At 50.1% G+C, this 24564-nt stretch overlaps 1 protein-coding gene across 5 annotated transcripts in view; it reads left to right on the plus strand.

The window, feature by feature from the left end:
* LOC133346735 (casein kinase I-like) overlaps window positions 1-23490 on the plus strand; it is a 45023-nt gene extending 21533 nt beyond the window's left edge. For 4 of the 5 annotated variants that reach the window (XM_061558569.1, XM_061558568.1, XM_061558570.1 and 1 more), the window contains exons 5-13: window positions 6590-6738; window positions 8855-9089; window positions 12036-12121; window positions 13289-13373; window positions 14365-14513; window positions 15165-15245; window positions 16533-16637; window positions 19383-19489; window positions 20541-23490. In XM_061558569.1, coding sequence (XP_061414553.1) covers window positions 6590-6738; window positions 8855-9089; window positions 12036-12121; window positions 13289-13373; window positions 14365-14513; window positions 15165-15245; window positions 16533-16637; window positions 19383-19489; window positions 20541-20595 — 1052 coding nt within the window. In that variant the 3' untranslated portion in view covers window positions 20596-23490. The remainder of the gene's footprint in view (window positions 1-6589; window positions 6739-8854; window positions 9090-12035; window positions 12122-13288; window positions 13374-14364; window positions 14514-15164; window positions 15246-16532; window positions 16638-19382; window positions 19490-20540) is intronic. The other variant, XM_061558572.1, reaches the window with a different exon arrangement.
* The last annotated feature ends 1074 nt before the right edge of the window (window positions 23491-24564 follow it).

The raw sequence follows: 24564 nt of genomic DNA on the forward strand, positions 1-24564 counted from the left end.
GCTTATTTTTACTCTGACAGAGATGGACGGAAGCAGGCGATGGGAGAGGGGTCTCTGAGGAAGTGGGGAGGTGAATGCGGCCAGGTTGCTCTCCGCAAGAGCGTGTCCGCGCACCCTTTATCGAGTGCGCGTGGGTGTGAGAGCTCGCGTGTGTGTGCGCGCGCGCGCACGTGCGTGTGTCTGTGTGTACGACGGTGGGTGGGCGGGTGCGAGAGAAGAACATGCGTGGGCGGGTGCGAGATCGTGTGTGTGTGAGAGCGCGCGTGCGTTGAAGATCGCGCGTGTGCGTGCGCGATTGAGAATTTGCATGCTTGATTGTGAGCCTATGTCAGTGTACTTGTGTGTGTGCGCATAACCTTGGAGCGACTGTGTGCATTTGCATGTTGGTGCAAGAGCGCGTGCGCAGCCGTGTGAGCATGCTCGCGTGGATGTGGTGCATGCGTGTGAGTTTGCATGCGCCCCAAGAGCATTTACGTTTCTGCAAATATTGGTGTGTGTGCATCGACATTGTGACGTACTTTACTTGTGAGGCTGCATGGGTGTGTGGACGCGTGTTTTTTTAACAAACTGCACTTTCCACCATTAACTCCACTACCGCCACCACCACCACCAAAAACCAACACTCAGAACTGCTACCACCAATGCCGCCACGAATACCGCCACCACTGGTGTCACCGCCCCCACCGCCATCAAGTACCAACACCAACAACCACCTGCCCTCTGCCACAACCAACCACCACTACCTCCCAACAGCCAGCATGTGTTGCGATCAGTGGCGGTATTAACGTGGCCCGAGTGGTGGGCGTGGTGACCTTGTGGTGCTGAACGGTGCGTTATTGATGCTCCGGGCCCCATCTGCTTCGTGCTCGCTCGCTCACTCGCGCGCATGCGTCAGCGTCTACGTGCGTACAGTGTGTACTGGGGAGTCTCGGTCAGTCACCGGGGAGAGCGTGTGGCACAGCGGTGACGTCTCCGTTAAATAACGAAGCGCGGGGGCAGTGCTCATCCTCGTTTAATCGCGCTACTCGTCTGCACGGTCCCCCTGATGATATTTGTGGAGCTTGGCAGAATATGTTCGGTGAACGGTGCTGGTGTGATGGAGAGAGACTGGCCCGTGTCTTGAGGATGTGCAATTTCCATCAGCGACATGGAGAGCCTTCAGCCAACCGCATTACTTGATTGAACAGGGATAACACTTTGGCTTCCTGTGACCAAGTCGACCGGAATGCACCCGATCTCGGATAATAAACAGGATTGAGTCTTATGGTCCTTGGATAGGCGACCACCCTGAACAACAGGTTGTTATAAGCTATGGGACTTGGTGGGCAGCAGAGGGTAGGACAGCAATATCCATCACCATCCCCGCACATCCCAGCAGTGGAATAACAAGTGGCGTGCAGTACAGTGTAATCTTGGACTTGGCACGACTCGAAAGACAAATGACCAGCCGTACGATTTAGATGAGGATTTATTTTGGGGTTTGATAAATAATTCTTAACGCATTTTTGGTGTTTTATTTTAGAGCCAGAAGCACAGTTATGCAGTGGAATGTTGTCCTTAAACCGGTTGATAAGTGGTGGGAGAAAATTTGATGAAGGTATTCTCATGGGAAGTTAATCAGCGTACCGAATGCACGCAAGTGTGTTATCAAAGTGCCTCTGACGGTCCAGCGTTGGTGTGTGGCTGGCACGACCGCGACTATTCCGGGCCAGGCTGCAGGTTTTCCAGGATCTGCGGTGTTGTTTTTCACGCGCAGTGCCCACACGGGCAGCGGTGGCAGTGGCCTGCGTGACGTTTACAGCGTCGTCGCGACTCCAGGCGAAAAAAAAAACATGTTGCGGTTGTATAAAAATAATAACAACGATGAATAAGTAAAGAGACGCGTCTCTTTTTTTTCATCCTCTACTGACAATAAAACAATGACACTTTCGTTGTGGTGATACACCGACCCCGTTGCATGTTTCCTTACTTAACCAATTGACCTTTTCCCGTTCCTAAATTTCTGCAATTTGCGGGGTGGGGGTCCCATCCACCGCCGAATCTCGGGGCGCGCGAGCGGTTTAGTTGCGTTAACTCTATTCACGGATGCATAGCGCGCCGCACGCCCTCACGCATGGCCTTTTTTCTTGCGTGGACGTCATCGGAACGGAATCGGAAGAAAAACTGATGCGCATGTGCGTGGCACAGTAGTGATGTGTGTACGCCATAGGAATGGGAAAGGGTTAATAAAAAACAATTTGCTATTGCCCATCATCTGCAGTGACAGCGGATGATACATTTTGTGCAGTACGAATGATTTTCCAAGTAAGGGCAACGTTCCCGAGCGCACGTGCACTGTGGAGATCGAGCGATGAAATGAGCACGCGCGCAGTTGCTAAATTCTTCTATTGTTGCATCACAGATTTGTCGGACATGGAGACTGATTGTTGAGGCCTTCATCCAGCAGTGGCTTGATAATGGTTAATGATAAACGATCGTCATGGCTTATGATGATGATGTGATGATGATAAATGAGAGTCCTTTGTCAAAGAAAGCATGGAGTGAGTCTCAAGTTGTTTGTTTCAGAAGGTGTGTTTGCTGGGGATGTTTACAATTCTTTACAGTGTATTTTCGGTTGGTATGGGGGGAAAACTGGTTTGCCCATGCTCATAACAACATCTGTACAAGTAGGCCAGTAGCCTCAGTAATTTAGCACATCTAAAATTTTACTCCCCATCAATCTGAACGAACTCACTCATTCCGGTCTGAAAATGCATCTTCATATCGGTTACTTTACATCTTTATATTGGTTACATTTATCCATGAGCATCGTAGGTAGAATCTGATATCTTTATTACCCGGAAAGAGCTTTTGGGTATACACAAGGATAACCGGATGACACGTAAGTACATTATAAATGGAAGGGAAAAAGAGCGTAATAAAAAAATAGATGAAAAGAAAACACTGCAGTGATGTTGGGAGGAGGTGGCAGAGCTTATTCAGGTGCCCCAGTGTGAGTGGAGAGGGCGCTTTCATGTCTATGTGCCATGCGGAGTCTATCTGTGTGTCTGTCTGTGTGTCTGTCTGTGTGTGTATGTCTGTGTGCCCCTGTGGGGAGTGGTAGTGTAGTGGTTAGCGCGCTGCGCTATGAACCCGGCGATCTGGTTTCAATTCCCGCTCACGGCCAACACCGGTGACGATTATCTGAGCCGGTCCTGGGCCTCTCCTAGGTCGACTCAGCCTCAAATGAGTACCTGGTGCGGTGTGCAAACATCACCACTGGGGAGACAAAGGCGGTCGGGCATGGTGCTGGCCACCCACCCCCTCGTGTACCGTTCCGGCCTTCATAGGTGCTCGCTAACAGCACTTGCCCCTACAGTCTGTCAAGGCTATACGGGGGATCTTTGTCTTTGTGTGCCCCTGTGGGGAGCGGTAGTGTATCAGTTAGCGCGCTGCACTATGAACCCGGCAACCCGAGTTAGAATCCCGCTCACGGCCACTAGTCACCAGTGACGATTATCTGAACCGGTCCTGGGCCTCCCCTAGGTCGACTCGGCCTCAAATAGGTACCTAGCGCAGTTTGTAAATATCGCCACTAGAGAGAAAAGGTCGGGCGTGGTGCTGGCCACCCACCCCCTCGCGCGCCGTGCCAGCCTTCATAGGTGCTCGCTAACAGCACTTGCACCAACAGTCTTTTGAGGCTATATGAGGGGTCTTTGTATGTGCCTCTGCTTGCCTCTCAATTTATAGATGGAAAATGATTCACCCTGCCTGCACCTTCACTCCCCCCCCCCCCCCAGTGATTTGATAAATGTTGTCACGATTCTGGGTTACAGTTCAATTCCTTTTGCATCTCATGTTTATCATCTCGTTTGTGTTTTCCCCCCAATTCATTTTCTACCACGTACTATATTGTTTGGGCCATTCCCCTAAAATGTAACACTTGTACGTAATTTCTCCTTTACAAGTCATCATCATCATCAGACATGATCCATTCCGCTGCTGGATTGATCATGACCTTCCAAAGCCGTTGTCATCTCTCACGGTCCGGCTAATATAACAATTTGTGCAGATGAGTAAATAACGGATTCCCGCCCGCGCAATTCAATGTGCGAGTCGTGAGCACAATAATCGATCGTAGTCGATGGATCAAAGCGTTGTCGCACGGTTATCAAATGTCGTCCTGGGAAGTCTTTTGTGGGCATCGGAGAGCGCGACAGCCTCGCCAGGTGAAAGGTTTTCCCTCCGTACCGAGCGTTTTGTGTTTCAGAGAAATTTAGCGTTGGCAAGTTCGTGGTCTTTCATCTTCTTCAACGATTGCAAGTGTACAAACTGTACACTTCAGCGAAGGTTGCCGAAGCGTAATGTAAACTTTTTATTTTTCGAAACACTAAAGCATTGGGCATATAAACGCCCCGATGGACTTAATAATTTGTAGCAGTGGTGAAAAATAGCACACTTTGTTTTTAATATAAAAATACATTGCCAAGATCTTTGTGAGCAGTGAACTTTCGATTTAAATGGGCTTTTCTATCTCATGGTTTTTACCCAGCTGGAAATATAGATATCAACAATACTGCTTGGTTTGCCGGGCTGGCTGATTAGGAGATCATTGTCTTTGAATTGTGTGTGTGTGGAAATCTATGAGTTTATTGTGATAAAGCTAGATATTTGTGGCCATTCGAGGGTATGTTATTACACTCCAGGTGTTACTGTGTCAGAGTGGTCCACTCGCGATCAGAAGGTTAATTCCCCAGTCGGAGGTCGACTTAGCTAATTTGTGAAACTCAAACCAACTTGACTGCAAGTAGATGACGGTACAAGCAATGGATTATCGAGTCCATCTGTGCTGAGCTCTGAGTGGTTATCCCTCTTATGTGTCTGTTTTCTCCCCGTACGCTGATTTCATGGCACGTCAACCCCTAGTTAATGGAATTAGTCGAATCTTCCAACGGTGAAAAATATGCGAGGCTCATACACACTGCATGTGTGTGTGTGTATATATAAAGGGCACTGTTATTTTCATTATCCCTCTGGGGTGGATATAATCGGCTGTTGGGGAGCAGCAGTCGTTGGAGGGCCAGGGTCGTCATCAACAGAGGTTGAATGCTGCACCATTATTCACTTGAGCAGGGGAACAGTGACTGGGTTTCCATCTTACTACTGGACATCTGTGAAAAAGAGCTTCATAGCTCACCGGATTCCTCCAGTATGAATCAATATTCTGATCCTGATCTTGCTTTTCTCGTAAAAAAAGTTGTCGACACTGACTTGCCAACACCGAACCATTTTTCGCCTACTCCGTCCAGATTGAACCCTCCTCTCGCTAGGCCCTCCCAACAAAACCCGATTTCAGCATAATTTCTTTTTTGTGTGTTGGTCCCGTCTGTTGACCCGGTGCTCTGTTTTTGTTTGTTTGCACGCCGGCCCATTGCTTGGGAGGACTCTCGAAGGGCAACCCAGCCACTTTGGGACAACCCCCAGTGCTGCGCGTGTGTGCCTGTCCATCTGTGTGAACCCCGGCTGTGTTTGCGTGCCTTGTCTGCCTCCTTGTTTTGACCTCCCAAGCGCCGCTTCCTCCTGACCGCAAGCGAAAGTGAAGTCTTGACGAGCAAACAAACAGAAATCCCAGGCAGCTGCTGTGGCCATTCCAAAGAGGCTGACCTCTGTTGGGAGGCCCCCGACCCCTTGCTTCCATGCACGCCTGCTTGTGGTCCCGCTGACCCCAGGGTGTGTGGTGTGTGGACTGAGTGCGTTGCTGTTTGCGGGGAGTGGGTGGTGTAATGGTTTAGCGCGCTGTGCTGCGAACCTGGCCAATTCCTGATCACAGCTAATATCGAATGGTAATGGTATGTATACTGGCCTTGGCCTTTCCCCGAGGCTGACTTGCCTTTTATATGTATATGTATGTCTGATGCAGTGTGTGAACAACTGCACTGTGCTGCCTTAATAGCTCCCCACTCGCAGCACTTGCCTCAACAGCCTGTTAAAGGCTTCACGGGGGATCTTTGCATTTGTTGCTTTTTGTGGAGAGATTTTTGCACTGCTACGGTAAGGTTTGGCAACCAGCGTTTAATTCCAGGCCACGGACATGGCCAGCGACAGGTGGTGTCTGAATAGTCTTACATTTCCCTTAGGGTAACTTGTCATCAAATGACTGCCTGGTGGTGTTATGCACCTCAGCACTGTCGAGATATGGGCCAGCCACTCCATCGTCGTTGTCATCATTATCGTCAGCCATTTTCCACTGTGGGGATGAAGGCCTCCACACTCCATCGCCATCCCTCATGGACCATCCCCGCACCCATCAATCTCCACCCCTGGACATGAAGTGATTTTGTCGCTCCATCTCCACGCTGGGTCGTCCTCTCGGGAATGCGTTCTCTTCGTTGGCTGTCGTTTGTCACCAGTCCCATCCAGCCGCCATTGTTTCGTCGAGCGACTTGCCCCACCCGAGCCCACTGTTTGCTTGTCTCTGTCAGTACGACGTCTCTGATTCGCGTTCGTTCAGTCACCATTTGCTGGCCCTAAAACGAGCACTCTCTAACAGCGCTTCATCCCCGATCGATACGAGGCTTAACTTGGATGGTGTCTGTGTCGTTCTCTGCAGAGGGTGTCCCCCAAGTGTACTACTTTGGGCCGTGCGGCAAATACAACGCCATGGTGCTGGAGCTGCTGGGGCCCAGCCTGGAGGACCTGTTTGATCTTTGCGACCGCACCTTCTCCCTCAAGACGGTGCTCATGATCGCCATGCAGTTGGTGAGTGTGCTGGACTGTGGTGATGTGATGGCAGTACCTCTCGCGTGCCCCTCACCCCACTCCCATATGGCCACAAGTCGGGGCATCAAGCTGGTGTTGCTGAGATGCTGGGTTTGATTCCAGGTTTCCAACCAAGGATCTCAGCAATGCCGAGATCCTGACATCCTGGGTTCAAAGCTGGTGTTTCAACCACCCTTCATTCAACTGCATTGTCAAGTGTAATGTGTTGATTTATGCAGCCTGGTCACCGTTGACTTGATAAAAAAAATACCCTATCGTATAAAATTTGGTTTTTAACTTAATTTGGCAAAGTTACAGCTCTGAGAATGATACGTTTTGCTATTACTGCCATGTTACAGACAGCTCTACAGGTGAGGTGCGTGGAAAGTGCAGAATGCCTCACCTGCATCAGAGATCACTTGAAGGGAGTTCAGATGTAGTTCTGTGATAACCCCTTCTGCGGGCTGTTTTCTAACACGGGGCGATGCCCTGCTTTAGCGGAGTTCTGAGTGGAAATGCCTTTGTCCAATGACACAGTGCTGACGGTACGATTGAGAATAATATTGCGAAAAAGACAAACTTCTTTATAAGTACAAGAATGGCCCATAACATTCGTGTTACCACACCTTGCCACCGCAGCCGTTAGGCAATTGTCACCTGACCCCCAAAGTCTTCTCTTGTAGTTTACCACTGAGAGATTTTGACTCTCGTTGCCTTCACCTGCTGCTCCACCCACCCCTGCTCTTTTGTCGTATTCATCCTATCTTTCTTATCTTACTCATCTATTAAACTTTGGACCAAACTCACAGATTATGTTTTGACTCTTGTTAGCCAATAAAGCCCCTATCATATGCCCCTACTGTACCCCTTGCTCTGTTTGCCCTGACTCTGCTCCTTCGAGGCTTGAGTTTTAAAGGCCATGTGAAAGAAAATTAAAACTCCCCACACTTGACGTGTTTTGAAATACAAAAGCATGCCATTGGCTTTTTATGGTGTTTGTTATTCTAACTGCGCAGCCTCTGGGCCACGAAATTATATATTGTTTTCAAGGCGCTATTCGTTTTCCCTGCGCGTCACGGACGCCAGCGCTCACGTCTGGTTTTTTTTGTGTGCCACGCCTCCTCGGCCGGCATTGCGTCACGCTGGGCGATCGCCTCTGCTGCGAAGGAGGAGGTGCAGTGCTGCGGTTGCGCATCGTTGCATCAACAGGCCTGCGGCGCACATCCCCGAGTAGTGCGACTGTGGCCGCGCAAACAAAATTACCGATCACGCCGTAAATCATTCTTGTCTGTGCTGCTTTGACGGAGGAGCAGCAAAACGACATGAACTCCCTCCTGAAGCCCTCTCATCGTGGCCAGCAGACTTGAACGTTTGCACTTAGCTCCTGAACCATCTTGCCATAAGCAAGGATAGGAAATCGTTGTACATGGACAATCGTAAGAACTTCTCACTAAACTGTTATCCACTTCTTCACCCCAGTGGTTATCCAGTGGAAGAACTGGCCCTGCCATGTGCATGTGGAATTTCCACCACTGCAATGAATATGAAGTTTACTCCCCCCCCCCCCACCCCCATTGCTTGTTTGAGTAGAAATGTTTCACCATGTGACTTTGAATTAGGAAAGACAACATTTAAAGGTCATGAATGTGGTTGTGCGTGTTTGCCAAGTCTTTTTTTTGTATTGACTTGGTGGCCGGTGTGTTAACTTTGCTCGGGTGATGTTACTACGGACAGATGGGCCTGTTGTCGGAAATACAAACTATGTCTTCTGCAATAATGTCTTCATCGGCAGCAGACGAAGTCCAAGCTTGTTAATTACACATTCTGATGAATCCTTTGAACATTGTAAGTTTGAGTCAACTACAGGTGCGTCGAGTGACGTGTATCGCTGAAACATTATGGGACAAAAAGAGAGCGCACATTTCAAGTATTCATGAAGCGCCTTGTGGCATTGGATTAGCTAATACCTACAGCATAATGCACGTAACCTTTTTGAGAACAGGTTCAAACTCGGCCCCTGGTATTTTCGCCGTGAGACGTGATGGATGAAAAAAAAGTAGACAGCCTTGCCGTTTAAATGTCTGCCGCGGTTTCCCTGTGGCACCAACGCCCTCAGATCAGCCGCATGGAGTACGTGCACTCGCGCAGCCTCATCTACCGCGACGTGAAGCCAGAGAACTTCCTGGTGGGACGGCAGGGCACGAGCAAGCACCACAACATCCACATCATCGACTTCGGCCTCGCCAAGGAGTACATCGACCCCGAGACCAAAAAGCACATCCCCTACCGCGAGCACAAGAGCCTCACGGGCACCGCGCGATACATGAGCATCAACACGCACCTGGGCAAAGGTGAGGGTCCGCGTGCGCGCGTGCGTGCCCGTACCTGCTCGGGTGTGAGCGGGCGAGCGACTGACTTATTGACCGACCGTTTATTGCCACGTGGTTGGGTTGTGTCGCCACTTGGCTGGATTGCGCGAAATGTACATCTTACAGGTGCTCGCTAATGGCATCTTAATGAAAAAAATTGGCGCAAAAAACTTGCTAGGTGCACTAAGAAGCACGGAGAGGTGCGTTCTTGCATTCATATTGAGAGGCAAAGTGAGAAACACGTGGATTAGAGAACATACAAAAGTTAAAGGTTTCCTGTTGACTGTTGAGAAAAGTAAGTGGGCTTGAGCAGGACATGTGGCAAGAAGGGATTTATGGCAGGTGGTCAAGACTAAAGTTGGACTGGCAGTCGAAGGAGGGAATGTGCGCAAGGGGACATCACCGTGGACACGGCACCAATAAAATCAGGCAAATGTCAGTGATGAGTGAAATGGGAACATCCCTTGGGCTGACTCATTCAGAGTGTATCTGGTGTGGTGTATAAACGTCAGCACTTGGGAAACAAAGGCAGATGAGTGTAGTGCTGACAACACCACCCCACCCCCTCTTGTGTGTGTCGGTTTATTGGGTGCTTGGTAACAGTCTGTGATGTGTAAGGAGAAACACGATGAACAGTTGATCTTTGTGTGTGTGACTAAAATGTTTACTATAGCGCTGAAGGCTGGGAAATATACAGCACTGTTTCTCATTGCTGTATATTTTGTGTTTAAAAACAGCTGACACCAGCGCTGGGTTATTATGTAAACGGTTTAACGCTTCAAATCTATTCTAGATTTGAAGCTTTCGTGACTGCAATGATTCATATTCTTAGGTTTTTTCGGTAAAGTCACGTAGGTAAAAACATTAAAAAGTAAAATAAAATAAAAATCACGACGTTTCGGAGGCAACACAAGCTTCCGTCTTCAGGTGGTACCGTCACAGCCACGACACCACCGGGTTTTGAAGACGGAAGCTTGTGTTGCCTCCGAAACGTCGTGATTTTTATTTTATTTTACTTTTTAATGTTCTTCAAATCCACATTATCCAATTCATCCTAACTTATCACCTTCAACATTTCACCGCCCAGTTTTCCCCGCTTGAGTCCAAAGTAAAAATTGAGTAGAATCAGTCGATCGATGCAGAGGCTCGGTGGGGCCCGACCCAGCGTTAGGCAGCCCGGCACCGCGCCGGCGCAATGCATTGCTGTCCACGAGCACATTTACAAAAAAACTCGTGGAGACGGCGCCAGCGCAGTTATGAAATTCTAAAATAAGGCCACTCGCGGACTCGAGATGTAACTCGCCAACTCTACACAATGGATGCACGTCGACAGGCGCAGGTCGGTCGCGGGTTTATTTTTAGAACCTTTTTCGCATTGTTGTACGGACCCTTGAGTGGCTGGCAGAGCGAGCGTGGCCGTGAATAAACACGGGCAGCAGGAACGGACGGCTGCGCACCCACCACCGGGCTTTGATGAAATGCAACAGGAATTGTTTGATAATAGATTCTCCTCCTCCTCCTCAAGTTTGGCTGCAGTAAGGGGGGAGGAGTGGCTTTTATGTCACCACCGGTGGTGTGAGTTTATCGACGAGGGCGGTGGCCAGGGGTTGTGCAATAGGTAGGATTCCGTGGCAAGCGTGAAGCCTGGTGCGGAAGAAGCGGGCCACTTTTGGCTAATATCATACATCGTTCGTGTCGGTGACGTTGGCAGTTAACACACGTAATGATGCCAAGATTCGTGGATTAAAATTGATTATTTTGCTCTTGATACGTCCATCGATTATATTCGTTTTGGGGGTGGATCGGGGGGGGTGGAAGGGGGAGGTTTTTCATCCAGCAGTGGATTGATCATGGCTGATGCTGCTGTTGATGATATGTTGTTTTTAATTGGTACATGCATGGTACCTTAAAAAAACTTGATAACCCACAGATGTATTTGAGAATTAGCAATGTGAGCCTCAAGGGAACACACTTTACACTCCACCTTGAATAGTTTTTTCTGATATCATCTCTTCCCAGATGGTCGCACAATTAACTTAATAATTAGATTTTTTTTCATCGAGTAAATCCACCCACTCTCAATAGAAGAATTATCTCTGGACATTAACATTTTTTGGGTTATTAAGATTTTTCGAGGACACCTCTCAACTTGTAACCTTGCAGCTCCTACAATACAAAAACCATCAACGCTCAAATCAGATCGTGTTGCTGTGGTCAGCCTTTATAATCTCCCACTGCTAGGCTAAGGCCTCCCTCCCCCACCCCAATCCCATTTGCTACCCCATTATTTACGTGGCTTTAGTTGCTCCGGCCCAGTTGCGGCCTCCTCCCATTCTCTCTGATTTTCTCGCTGCTGCCGTCTCTTCCGCTGTACAATTTCTCCGCTTCTCTGGCCCCTTCGCATCCTCCCAGTCTCCACTCTATAGATAGTTCCGTCTGTCTGTCCCGCGTTAGTTGTTCTAGTGCTGTGTCACGGTGTGATTCTTGATCAAGGATTGAATCGTGATATTTTAGCGGACTATTTGTGTGGGTGGGCTGGTGATGGGGGGTTGGTGGTGGGAGTGAAGTGGGAGCAATGTTCATGTGCTCGTTAGCGATGTAGCGTACGCGAATTGACCGAGTGTGTTCGGTTGGACTGCACCGCCGCGATATAAAATCTCGCCGAGCGAGTTGTTACGGTTGAAAAACACTGTGTGCCATTGCCAGTGGGGACGATGCGGTGTGAGCAAAAGACGTAACACGTTGCGTAGATTCGATTTACGAAGAAAAAAAAACGCATCGTTGCGCTCTGTACGTTTCGCCCAGCGCGGTGTTGCTTGCCGGGTACGTGAATGCCTCGCCATGGGGGGGCGGGGTGGGCGTGTGAAGATGAAACGCGGCCGATGCAGGCAAACCATGCGCTCACCTCCACCACTCTTCTTTCCTCAGAGCAAAGCAGGCGAGATGACCTGGAAGCACTTGGTCACATGTTCATGTACTTCCTGCGAGGCAGCTTGCCTTGGCAGGGTCTCAAGGTGAGTGGTGGTGAGTGACGTTGTGTGCACGTGCTGGCTTTGAGCAGCGTGACGACAGATTTTGCCGCCCAGTCAAATTTCCGCCAACTCCCCCCCCCCCCCCCACCACCCTACCCATGCATTTTGGCTGTGATAGAACCTTGCTACAATTGTGACAAATAGAATTAATGATGGTCATTGATTCGAACTGGTAGCCATAAAAACTCGCGTATCTTTGCATTTATGACCGTGCTAGTTTGCGCAAAGTCGAAGGTTCTATTTCCATTGTAATTTGTGAGTTACCGTGTGACTGCAGTCTGCCAACAACGATGCCGTGACATCATCATCGCCATTCTCAAAAATAGACCATTTTGTGCCGTGACGTGGTCACAATTCTTCAAATTACCCATCGCCAAATTCTTTTGGTAACTTTTTGCTGCTGCTGCATGTCTCGACTGCACAGACGGAGTCCTCTTAAAGTGTCCATTGTGAGAAGTGTTATTTTAAAATAAGCGGTGGAGATATACAGTCTTTGAGCAATGGTCTTCATGGCTTTTGTAGGAATGCAACCAACCTTGAGACTCGCTGAGTTTATCTTGGGCATATAAAGTATTATATCTCTCTCAGCTGGGTGGTGCTGTAGCAAAATATATTAACAGCGATTGTCCTTGGGAGGGTCTGGGTCGAGCCGTAGGAATGTGGAATTTCCACCATTTTCTTAGAACCGCCAATGCGAATGAGCACCTCCCTATGTCAGTTTGAGCACAGAAGAGACAATTTTCCTTTGGTGTTTGTGAAATTTTGCTGTTCGGTCCCTCGCAAACCCTCCGCAATCCACGTGGTTGTGTGCATTGCTCCCCAGCGGTAGTGCAGCGGTTAGCGCGCTGCGTACGAACCTGGTGTGACTCGAGTTCGATTCCCGCTCACGGCCAACATGCGTGACGAATATCTGAACCGGTCCTGGGCCTGCCCTACGTCGACTCGGCCATATACGAGTACCTGGTGCGGTGTGTAAATGACATCGCCACTGCGGAGATCAAGGTGGCCGGGGCGTGGTGCTAGCCGCGCCATCCCCCTCGTGCGCTGTGCCGGTCTTCATAGGTGCGACTTGCAAACGGCACTTGCCCCAACAGTCTGTTAAATGCTCTACGGGGCGGGGGGGTCTTTATCTTTGTTGCTGCCCCACAGGCTGACACCCTGAAGGAGCGGTACCAGAAGATTGGCGACACCAAGAGAGCCACTCCCATCGAGGTCCTCTGCGAAAGCTTCCCCGGTGAGTCCCACAAGTGAGAAGTCTCCGAATGTGGGCGGCTGCCTCGAAGTAGAGAAAAAAAAACAACGTTGCCCACTGAGTTTGGTGGCAGGGTGGCGCCAGCGGTAACACTTCTGACTTACAGCAAGAATGTCCTGGGTTCAATTCCCGACTCTCGCGCCTTTACTCTGGAATTCATATGTTCTTCCCCCTGTTCTGCATGGGCTTCCACCAGCGTCTCCGGTTTCATAGATAAATTATAAATATATATATAATGTTGCTGGTATTGCACAAACATCCCAACACTGAATTGGTACCTGCAAATTACTCGATTTGGATTACACGTCGCAACATCGCCCCCTACTGGGAACAGCTTGCAGGATCTTGAGACGACTCGGTGAGGCCTTCCCAGGTAAACAAACTTAATAATAATAACCGTAAAAAAATATTAATTTGCAGTTGCATTTAGACGCCGCATAAATACATTTGCATTGTACTCTCACATTACGCAATTCACGTGTACAAAGTGATGACTGCACAGCGAGGCACGTACACAATGCCAGTGTGGCGTGACGCATGCCAACGGCCTCGATGTCCTTTGACGGGCACTTGTGTTAGTCATTGGTAACGTGCAGTGACAGTAGTACCACGTTGTACGCGTCGACATTGCCAATTCCTTTCGATGCTTACAGAATTGTCATTGCTTTGAGACGCACAGGTGTACACAGTGTTCATGACGCTGCACACATGTATACAAACTAAATAATATCAACCGGTACATTTGATATTCGCGCCGTTTTTACAGCGCAAAGGCTCCCACGAAGACATGGTGGTTATGCTTACAGTCTCAAGACTCTCTTTCGTTACTTAACGTTTCCACCTCGAGTCGAACGCCGCACAAACAGTTGAGAGTTGGAGACAAATCGCGAATATCGGGAATAATGAGTTCCCCCAATGCACGTCGCCGCGTAATTCTCACGCACTCTACTTGTGTTGTGCGTGCGTGCCACAGAGGAGATGGCCACGTACCTGCGGTACGTAAGGAGGCTCGACTTTTTCGAGAAGCCCGATTACGAGTATCTGCGCAAGCTGTTCATGGACCTGTTTGAGCGCAAGGGCTACACGTTTGACTACAACTACGACTGGACCGGCAAAACGCTCGTAAGAACTGCGGACGCGTCGGGTCGTGCATTTGCTCGGGGTGTAGCCGTGAGTGAGCGAGCGAGCGGTCGAGCGAATGGGTGATTGTTATAGCTTGCACGTGTACAGTCGTTAATCCACTGCTGGATGAGTATTTCCCCTTGCCGGGCGGGCCCGCAGGAGTTTTGTCTGCACTCCGAAGCTGGCAACCTGAGTTTGATTCCCAGTTACGGCCAACATCGGTGGCTGTTGTCTGAACCGGTCCTGAGCCTCCACTAGATTGACTCGGCCGTAAATGTGCACTTAATGCGCTGTGAAAAGAACAGCACTGGGGAGACTGATGCAGTCAGGTGTGGTGCTGGCTACACTACTCCCTCGTGGGCCGTGTTCGGCTTTATCGGTGCATTCATGAAAAGTATTAAGCCACCAGTGACAAGGAGATGCATTATTGGTCATAATTTGATCATTAGATTGGCACTTATCAATATCTTTGTGAACGTGATAATCTTGTTGGGTGGTGGAGGGTTAACGACAAGACTTTTGGCATTAAACTTCCAACGCAAATACAAATATGGATTATCCTGTATTGGCTACGAAAATCGATATTTCAGGGTCGTAGGTGCTCGCGAACAGCGATGAACGTGAAACTGCATGCGTGTCTGTCCCGCACAGCCCACGCCCATCGCCTCCATCCACGCGGACCCATCGGCAGTGCCCCCGTCGAGCCGCCCGCAGCCCGTGCCCAAGACACAGGTACCGTGTGCCGCACCACCTCCACCGCCGTCTCCCCCCCCGCCACACCTCCACCGCCCGCCACCCCCCCCTCCCACAGATTTCACCACCGCCTCACGCCGTTGCCCGCCAATTGCTGCGTTGTCGTGGAAACGGTTCATCGTCGTAGTGTCGTCGCTTCCGTGAATGTCGTTCGTAGACCGGAGATATCAGGGGCTGGCTTGGGGAATGCATAGACGTAGGAATGTAGCACAGTACAACAGTGGATCTTTCCGCACTGCCCTCGGCCGTACACGTGTACGTGTTTGAAGTGCAGATGCACGCCACTGTCGTGCCAACGCTCCCCGTCATCTTACGGGAGCTGTTATCGCCTTCCCGCTTGTTACCCAGGCCGGAGAGACTCGAGTGTCAGCAGTGGGCTTGCCGCCGTGCTCTCTAAATAAAGCTTATTGATTTATCGATGACATGAAACATTGATTATTCCGGTGTCAATTTGCTAAGAAACGTGTGGGGCGTACTGGCTGCGAACAGCGTTTTTTCAAAAAGGATTATAAATAGCGTTTACTAATTGTCCCGCGGGGATTATGGTTGCGTCACAAATTGGATGAAGCGATGAGTTTGTACCAGACCACCAGAGGGTTTTACGATCTGACGTTTGGCGAATTTCAGATTATTTTTTGTTTGGGGCCATGACAGGGAATTTGTGACTTAATGCTACGAAATGTACATCGTAGACGGTCATAATTCTGTGCGGTAATCAACAGTTGTGTTTTTTAAAGCAAAAAACATTACGGAAAATAAATACGGCGAACAGGAATGGACATTATAGTACAGGGTATGAATCTACATGTACTTTTTGTTGGTTGTTTTTGCTGTCAGTATGGGTATTAGCGTGAATATTTGTTTTAAATTGTATATTTGTTGTGAAGGTAATATTGCCTGTAGGTCGACCTATAAATAGGAACCCTTGATATAATGCGCAGGCTGCAAAAACAAGTTTGGCAGCTTGCTCACGTTTCCTTTGCGATTGAGTTTTGCATGCGAGCTTCGCTAGAGCTCACCACTGGTCAGAGACGATTGCTCTGCCAACTTTACGTTCCAGGCCCGCGTGTGCTCTCGCGCCGATTTACGATCACTAACAACGCCACTAATCGACTTGCTGCTTCGCATGAAAGTGACATTCACAGCTCATCGGATGCACCTCGCCTGTTTTATTTTTTATTTCTTTCTCGTATCTTCTTTTTTTTGTTCGTTGTTTTTTGTTTTGTCCCTTCCTCCTCTTCTCGCACGCTTGCAAAAAAACGCCAGCCCCCCGAGCACAAGGGATCGCGAGAATCCCAGCCTAGCCGACAGTCAAACACTTTGCACTTGGCTGCGCAGCTGGCAGCTGACAGGCACGGGGGTTCCACGCAGGTACCAGCCTACCCCCACCCCCCACCGCTTCTACCCTCGCCTCTCTTCCCCTTGACTCCCCACCCCCCCGTCTCCATTATTGCCATCGTGCTCAAACCTCGGGGGATCCTCTCATCTCTCTCGCTCCGCTATCGCTTACTGCCACTGCTGCTGCATGCCATCGCTTTGCGCTGCGCCGCCGGAGGAGGAGGGGAGCGTTTAGGGTTGTGGAACACTGGGGACGCACGCCGGCGTTTGCCGTTCCGGAAAGCGCAGCAGTAGCAGCGGGGGGTTGGGGGGGGGGACGTACGTGCAGCGGGGTAAGGTGCAAAAACGCACGGCTGCAGGTGGACCGGACAGAGGGCTGCTGTAAATGTGGCCACGTAACCCAAGTTGGTTTGACCCGGACGTGCTCTGTCCAGGAATTCTAAGAGTCTATAACATTTTATTATGAACAGCTGATAATGAAGCCTCTGAGACCTTGCCTGCAAATGAAACCGCCCTGCATCCCAGTGTTCTGAGACCCTGAGCGTCAGCCACCACTGAATGCGCCGCTCGTTACCGACCCCTGTGCTGACCGAGTGAAAGCCATGACCACAGTGTCTCATAATATATTTTTGGCTTAGAATTACTCGGCATGAAGTATTCCGTGCGGCAAAAGTAAATATAACTTAGGGTAGCACTTGAAAATGAATATCATCCGAGCAACTGAAAACGTAACACAATTACGCCGATAAACATTTCAAATCTTAAATTCTGTGGGGCTCTTTTGATTTCAATTGGCCGATAAGAGTCTCCAGCCGGTGACTTCCTCTTAGGCAGGGCCGCAGCGAAACGGCAAGGGGTCGAGATGTCGCAGCCCGACAATGCAGCTCCTCTCACACCCAGGCTAGATCCAATCTGGTGCTGCGGTTTTAGGCGCCGGGCGGCCGATGGCAGCTGGCACGGGCGGCACACTGGGGGTGTTGGTGGTGGGGGGGGGGGGCACACGTGCGGCGGTGGCTCGGAGCTCACGCTGTTGCCCCTTGAGGGTCCGTGCGCCTCCACCCCCCCCCCCCCATCTCTCCACGCCAGCCGCACTTTTTTTTTGAGCTGGCGTTTATTTTATTCTATTATTTGCTCCTCCCTTTCCCCTCAATTTCTATCCCACCCCAACCAAACTCCTCCTCCCCCCACTCTTCTCGCGGCCCTCCAGTGGGAAATCCCTCGGTGCGCGGTGGCTAATCCTGTAACCTGCTTACGCGGTGCTCACTGCGCCGCGAGCGTGGCGGGGCACACGTGTCGGCGCGTGCGTCCTGGCTCCGCTCTCGCATCCTCTCCGCGCTATAATGGGAGGGCGGCCGCGAATAAATGCCACGCTAGTGGGGCGCAGCCCGCCACCGCCGGGCCGTAGACACGAGTCCCCCCACCGCCGCCACCACCTCCTCCTCCTCGTGTTATTTTTAAGCGCGGAGTTAAGGTTACGAGCACCCACAGAAAGTTTAATCTCGCCCCACGCTTGCTTTTAAAAACCGCGATGCTAAATGATTACGCTATCATCGGCATGGTTGATGGAAGAGTGACCGTGGTGACAGCTGATAGGAATTGGAGGGGGTGGCAGTGGAGGGGGGGGGGGTATTAAGTTTAATGCCGCTGGGAGAAAGTCAGGGCGATTGATGTTTCAGCTGCCTGGCCTGCACAGGTGGGAGTCTCATGACGGGTCCACGCCCGCAGAAGGATTTCTCGTAATTGTATTCAGCTTGCGCCGGCAAAACCAGTAAAATAATGAAATATGGATTCGGTCAGTTGTCACGAATTTGCCTCTTCGGCACGACGAAGTTGAACCTGCAACTCGGCATGAATAAAAAAAGTAATCTGGGTGGCAAGGCGCTCGAGGCGTCGTCCTTCCCGGGCGTAGGGCAGCCGCGCCGCCCATTGCATCGCGACGTCACGTCGACGACGAGTTGTTCGTCCAGGGCGTGAACGCGATCGATCCTTGCTCACATCACTTTACAGAAGTGAGCGGGAGAAATTTCCGACTATTCCAGCTAGCCGTCAAAACAAAGCGGGGTGGTTCCCCCCCCTTCCCCTTCTCCTAACCAGCTGCCCGCGAGGTCAAGTTTAGCGACAGCAGCAACACGCCCAGGGTCGCGTGGCGCCCTGCGTCAGAACTTGCCCTGCCATCGGGCTTGGGGGGGGGGGCTGTGTAAGTGGGGAGGTCTCCGGGAAAACCGGTTTGTCTCGGGCGCGCGCGTCGCTGCCGCGTCGCAGACACAGGTAGCTAAAAATAGTGGTCCACGAGGAAGTTCACGCCGATTCTGTGGTACAGTGTGTGGCAAATGTGCTCGCGGCTCGAGTCGGGCCCCCGACTGGTCGTCGTACAGCCGTCGACCACCGCGTTTCCTTTTGGCAACAAGACATGTAAAGTTTCCTCGTTGGAAAAAAGCCCTCCAGACCGGTTGAGCAGCTGTTCGTCACCCCTCCCCCCCCAGGGCAATGTTCTCTTTTTGTTGGGCGAGCGGTTGTTTTATGTTGTTCCTCAAAGGTGTGCCTCGATCCTCTCTCACCATCACTGCTCACGCACCCACCCACCCACCGACATAAACACACGCAAACATCCACTCGCACATGCGGGCACGCATACAACCACGCAAACTCTACACTCGCACAAAAACACACACACGAACGCACTCAAACGCGCGCACGCACGTGCATACCCACGCACGCACCATCCACTTCCCACCACCCCTTCCTGCCCGATTCCCATCGGGTTGGACCCTGGTGCAGGTGGTGAGCTCCACGAACGGGGAGCTGAATACAGACGACCCGACGGCGGGACATTCCAACGCGCCCATCACCGCACAGCCCGAGCCCGAGATGGTGGACGAGACCAAGTGGGCCCCCCCTCCATCTCCACCTCCTCATCCTCCCCTTTACTCTTTCCTCCCCCCCTTTACTATTTCCTTCCCCTCCCCTCCCTCCAGCTCTCCATCCACCACCTGCCCCTCATTTAGCCTTTTCCACCTGGGCTGTACCACTCATGCCAGGGTTTTTATTTTGTGGAATATGTTTATGACCAGGGCTTCAATTTATTCCGCTTTGGCAACCCAGCAAATATTTCCACACCACAGCTTACTGTGTTATATCTTGCTTGTATAATGAAGTTAATTTTGTGTTTATCTACCGTGAAGGAAGCACACGGAGGCGTACGTTGTTGTGGTTATGACACCCACGGTAATACACGGGGCTGCCGCTGGATTCCCAACCGTGAACCTCTGCAAAGAAGGAGCGAAGCCCGCTACCGCTAAGCCACGCCAATGCCCTATATGGCTGCGCTTGTGGTCACATCCCGCCTCTGAGCCTGCTCCAGTCTGCCAGCTACCCGGAAAATATCCAGCGATAAATTAAGACCACAGTTATGACGAATGACTTATTACAAGATGCAGCCCTGCACAGTCGTAAATGTGCACAAGTGCAGTCTGAAACGCACGATCTGGAGGACTCCCCTCCGAGCAGGCTGCGTGGAGAGAGCACTCGGCACTGCTGACAATGATGCGGTGGCCTGGCTCTGCCAACTACGTACGCCTGCCGAGCGATTAAATAAATTGTACCCCCGCCCCGCTAGACGTGAAGTCACGATTCTAAATTAAATGTTCGACCATTATGGTGCGTGAAGCACCTCTAGTGGCTGCAGGGGTGAAATGCTGTCGTCATAAACAAGGCAAAAAATAAATCGTGACGAGCCGCAGAATAATTGGGGGAGTTTAATCGTTGTATCTGCTGGACACGTGTCTGCAAAAATCCAGGTCGCTCTTGCAAATTAGTACTATCCTTGTCTCTCGAGTTCTCACTCGATTAACAAAGTAAAGGTACGAGACATTAGTGGTTTGCGTAACGTCTTCCTCACAAAGAACCGCACTGTTGCGTCTTGTTCTCCTTCCCCAGGTGCTGTTGCTTCTTCAAGAGGCGAAAGAAGAAATCGATCCAGCGAGTCAAGTGATTGCGGACATCGGCCCCGCACCGTGGGACGTGCGTTTCACTTTCACCGCCGTCCGCCAGCCCAGGCCATCTCATCCCCCCCCCCCCCAAGTCCCGCTCGTGGGGGCCTACGGGGCCGTCTTCAAGAACCGGACTGGACTTTCCCGTTCTGGAACTTCCTCGCTCGTCGTTTTTGGAAGGAGGGGGGGGGGGGGTGGTGTTGTGTACGCGATGCTCGGACGCACGAGTTTTCTCGCGACGCGGGAAAAAGAAATTTAAGGCGTTGACCGACCCAGGGCATAGGAATAAACCTGCGGACCGCGCTCTTAGACGCCTTAGAAAATCCTTCAAGACCAACCTGCCGAACGGGAGAAGGCGGCAAAGTGAAAAGGGGAAAATGAAAAACTCCAAGTTGACTCGTTTATTTTTCCCCCCGTGCGGAAAAATTAAAATGTGTGGGTTGATGTTAACTTGTGCTGAAGAGCGATCGTCGCTGCTCCTCCTCCTCGGAAGACGGACGCGGAGAGACTGAAATAATTTTAAGATGGCGAAAAAAAAAGGCGTTGTTTGGTCCCACGTTCAGGGTTCGGCCAAACCCTGCCGACTTGGGACCGCAGCTTGTGACCTCCTTCCATAGGACCTTAGACCATCGCTATCGTGTGAGCAACCCGAAACTTGACGCGAGATCCACGGTTGCGTCGTTTGAGCTCATTTCTAGCGTTCTGCATTACTTTTGTTTGTGATCTTTGCTTTGCCGTACCATCCACCACTCCTCACCCCCACTGACCCAGCCCCTACCCCCCCCCCCCCATCTCCCATCACCCCTTTGTTAATTTTAATATTTTTCAAATGTGTTATAGTTGTTGGCTGTGCCGTTCTGTTGTCCTGAAATTGTTTCTGAACCGAAGACGAAAAGTACAGGCTGCAGAAAGCACCAGAGTAAATTACGATGTTGGCGGAGGACACCACGAACTTGTCGCAGTTTTATTTAAACCTTTTGTTGTGTAAAGAAGGGTATAACGTGCCCCCTCCTCCCTCCGGCTCGGGTTATAGTGGAACACGCAATCACACCCGGCGATGTTTGTAAGCAACTGTTTTTTTTTTCTTTCGATGTGCCTGGCAGCACTGTGTCGTCCTGGCATGCATGTGAAGCGGTGCAGAAAACCCAGCGTCATCTTCACGCCGCCTGTTTTTCTTGAGACTTTTTTTTATTTCACGCCGCGTAAAATATTCAAAGAGTCGGGCAGACCTTGCTCCAACCACCAGCTTCAGACTCGGGTGGTGGGGAGTCCCTCCCGGTACCCCCCCCCCCGGTCCCCCCCCCCCGGTTCCCCCCCCCCCCCCAGAGATACGCACAGTCGTCGCCGTGCAACCTCGGGCTCGGTTTACGGCCGGTTCTAGAGCCAACTTCTTGTTGCCCCCCTCCCAGTCTACTGCTGGTCTTAAATTGCTGATTCTTTATACGTTGGGGTCACCAGCACACTCAGGCTTGGTGGTACAAACGAACTCGATCCCGTGCCGAGCACTCGGGCAACTTTATTAGTTGAACTCTTGGTGCCGGCCTCGGGCTCCGGCTTTCCCACGTGACCCCTCAACCACTGTTTCCTTGAGGGGGAAGGGGGGCAGAGCCCCCCCCCCCCCACAGAATTGTAAAAGTTTCCGAGTGCCCGGCGCAGGTTGGAACGAGTTCATTTGCACCAAGTTGGAGTGGTGTTGGTGACCGCCGTATGAGAACCGGGTTTTAACGCGAGTACTAAAACCCAGTTGTTGCACTATGTTAGCAGTAGAGGCGTTGCAGGAGGATACTTTACTGTGGGCTGTCATTCACATTGCATTAATAAAGTTGAATTTTTTTAAAAAGAGAAATGCAAAAATGTCTAAGTTGAACACTTTAGAATGGTTGTATTCAGTAATTGCAGTACATCTGGCACGTCCGTTACATGTGTTAAAGGGGCGTGGCATTTAGAAGTTGCTTAACCAGTTAATTTTAACAACCCTAGTTTCTGGATAGTGAAGTTTTGTGCTGTGCATTTTGTGTCCGTAATATTTTTTTTAGTTTGTAATTTTAATAACATTTTGACCAAATACGTCGTGTAGATAAAAATGGGCAAATTGTCCCCGGCTGAAATGTCTTTGCTCACGGTGTAAAAAAAAGGCTAAATTGACATGAGAATTATGATGTTCGGGTCGCATGAACGAGAAGTAACATTTTGAAAAAGCAGGAATAAAATAACAATTTAAACTGGCTGAACAAAAGGTACGTTACCAAGTTTATCTTTGATAAGTCCACGATACAAGAAACACGTTGAATTTATTTAAACATAACATTCTTCACACATCTTCCTTTACAAAAAGTGGCTGGCAACTTCAAGACAATGGGGGAAAGAAAACAATGGGATGGAAACGTCTCTGTGGGTCTCCACGCAGGGCAGCTTGGCGGCTGTTTGTGTTTGGTGGTGTGGGAGAGACTCATTGACATGGGAAGGGAGTTGGGGGGGGGGTGTAAGTGACTGCTGTTGAATCCCTGTATACAACGAACATCGTATGGAACTTGACTGCATGTTTAAGTTACATATGCTTATTGGCGGATCATTGTGTGTGTCGGTTGTGACGTACAAAGACAAAACCAAGGCTTTTCAACATCACTGTAGTTTTAAAAATGTAAATGATTTATTTTGGGTTTTCTTTCTTTCTCCTATTTTGGTTGGTAAATAGTCAGAGCACTCGGCCATCAAGCAAATCAGGGGGTGCGACATATTTCTGATTGTAGCCAAGAGACGGTAAGTTTGTTTTCTTGGTTTTATAATCGTTTGGAAACGTGTGTATATTGCGCTGCTATACTAAGATGTTGCATTATACTGTAGAACTGTTCCATTACATTAAAATCAATTAAAAAAAGATGTTTACAATAAAACTACCCGTTCGTCCACATTGTACTTTAATCCGTACACCGTGTCATGTTCACACTTTATGCAGCGTGTCAACAGAATTCAGTTTTTGGTGTTAATTTACAACTTAAGTCAACTTGTACAAAACCAAGGGCTGTATGCAGTAACCATGATATTCAGTTCATTGTCAATCTGCTGCTTGATCAAGGTCTCATTCCATGTCGGTCGTTTGACAATGCCCGCGCCATACTGATTGGTGCTGCTTTGCTTGGGGGGGGGGGCAGGGCGGGAACGCGTTCAGATGTCGTTTCCCACTGACGTGAAGCCGAGGCTCGGGATCCAACCCAAGGCGTGCTGGGTTCATTGCGCGGTGCTCCCAACAGCTGTTCGACCACCCCCCCTGGGTTTTACTTGTAGTGTGTTCATGTTGAAACTTCTTTAGCATCGTACGTAGCCAACCGTGCTTATCGGAGGTGCTATGAAGAGCAACAGGGTTTTAGTCCCTGTCAATGAGAGGGCAGACCTTGACAGTTTTGGCCGACTGTCTTCAAGGATCCTGTATATGTGTACAGGGAGAACCTTAACTGCCTGAACATCTGGATGTGGACAGTTGGATGGTGATGGTGTGTTAAAAACGACTCAATCCTGCCAGTCCCTTGAGCACCTTGGAAACGCATTCGAAGGTAACGTGCATTTTTTCAATAAACTTAAAAAGAAAATTCAATCGTACCAGAATAGCCTTTCATCCATAAACCTGCACATTTTCTTTATTAATCCAAACTAAATGTTGCTCTATATTACCACTGGTGAATATTGGTTATCGCACTGCCCTATGAATCCAGGGACCTGAGTGTGTCAACTAACATCAATGGCGAGTGAGACCTGAACTGGCGTCCCATCGCCAACCCAGCATTGACCGGCGAAGGGAAGTATGGTCAAGCAACCCCTATAGCTGACGTGGCTTGGGGAGGCTTTCATCCACCTCGGTGACTTGACAAAGGACGGGATTAATACATTTAGTACCAGCAGTTAAGTCGTATGACGTTCAAGCTATTTAAATCTGAAATCCAACATTTTCAGACAGAGGCCATGTCCCTAAATTA

The sequence above is a fragment of the Lethenteron reissneri genome, chromosome 24 (genome assembly GCF_015708825.2).
Source record: "Lethenteron reissneri isolate LAM-NWPU_2019-01 chromosome 24, ASM1570882v1, whole genome shotgun sequence".
Lineage (NCBI taxonomy): Eukaryota > Metazoa > Chordata > Hyperoartia > Petromyzontiformes > Petromyzontidae > Lethenteron > Lethenteron reissneri.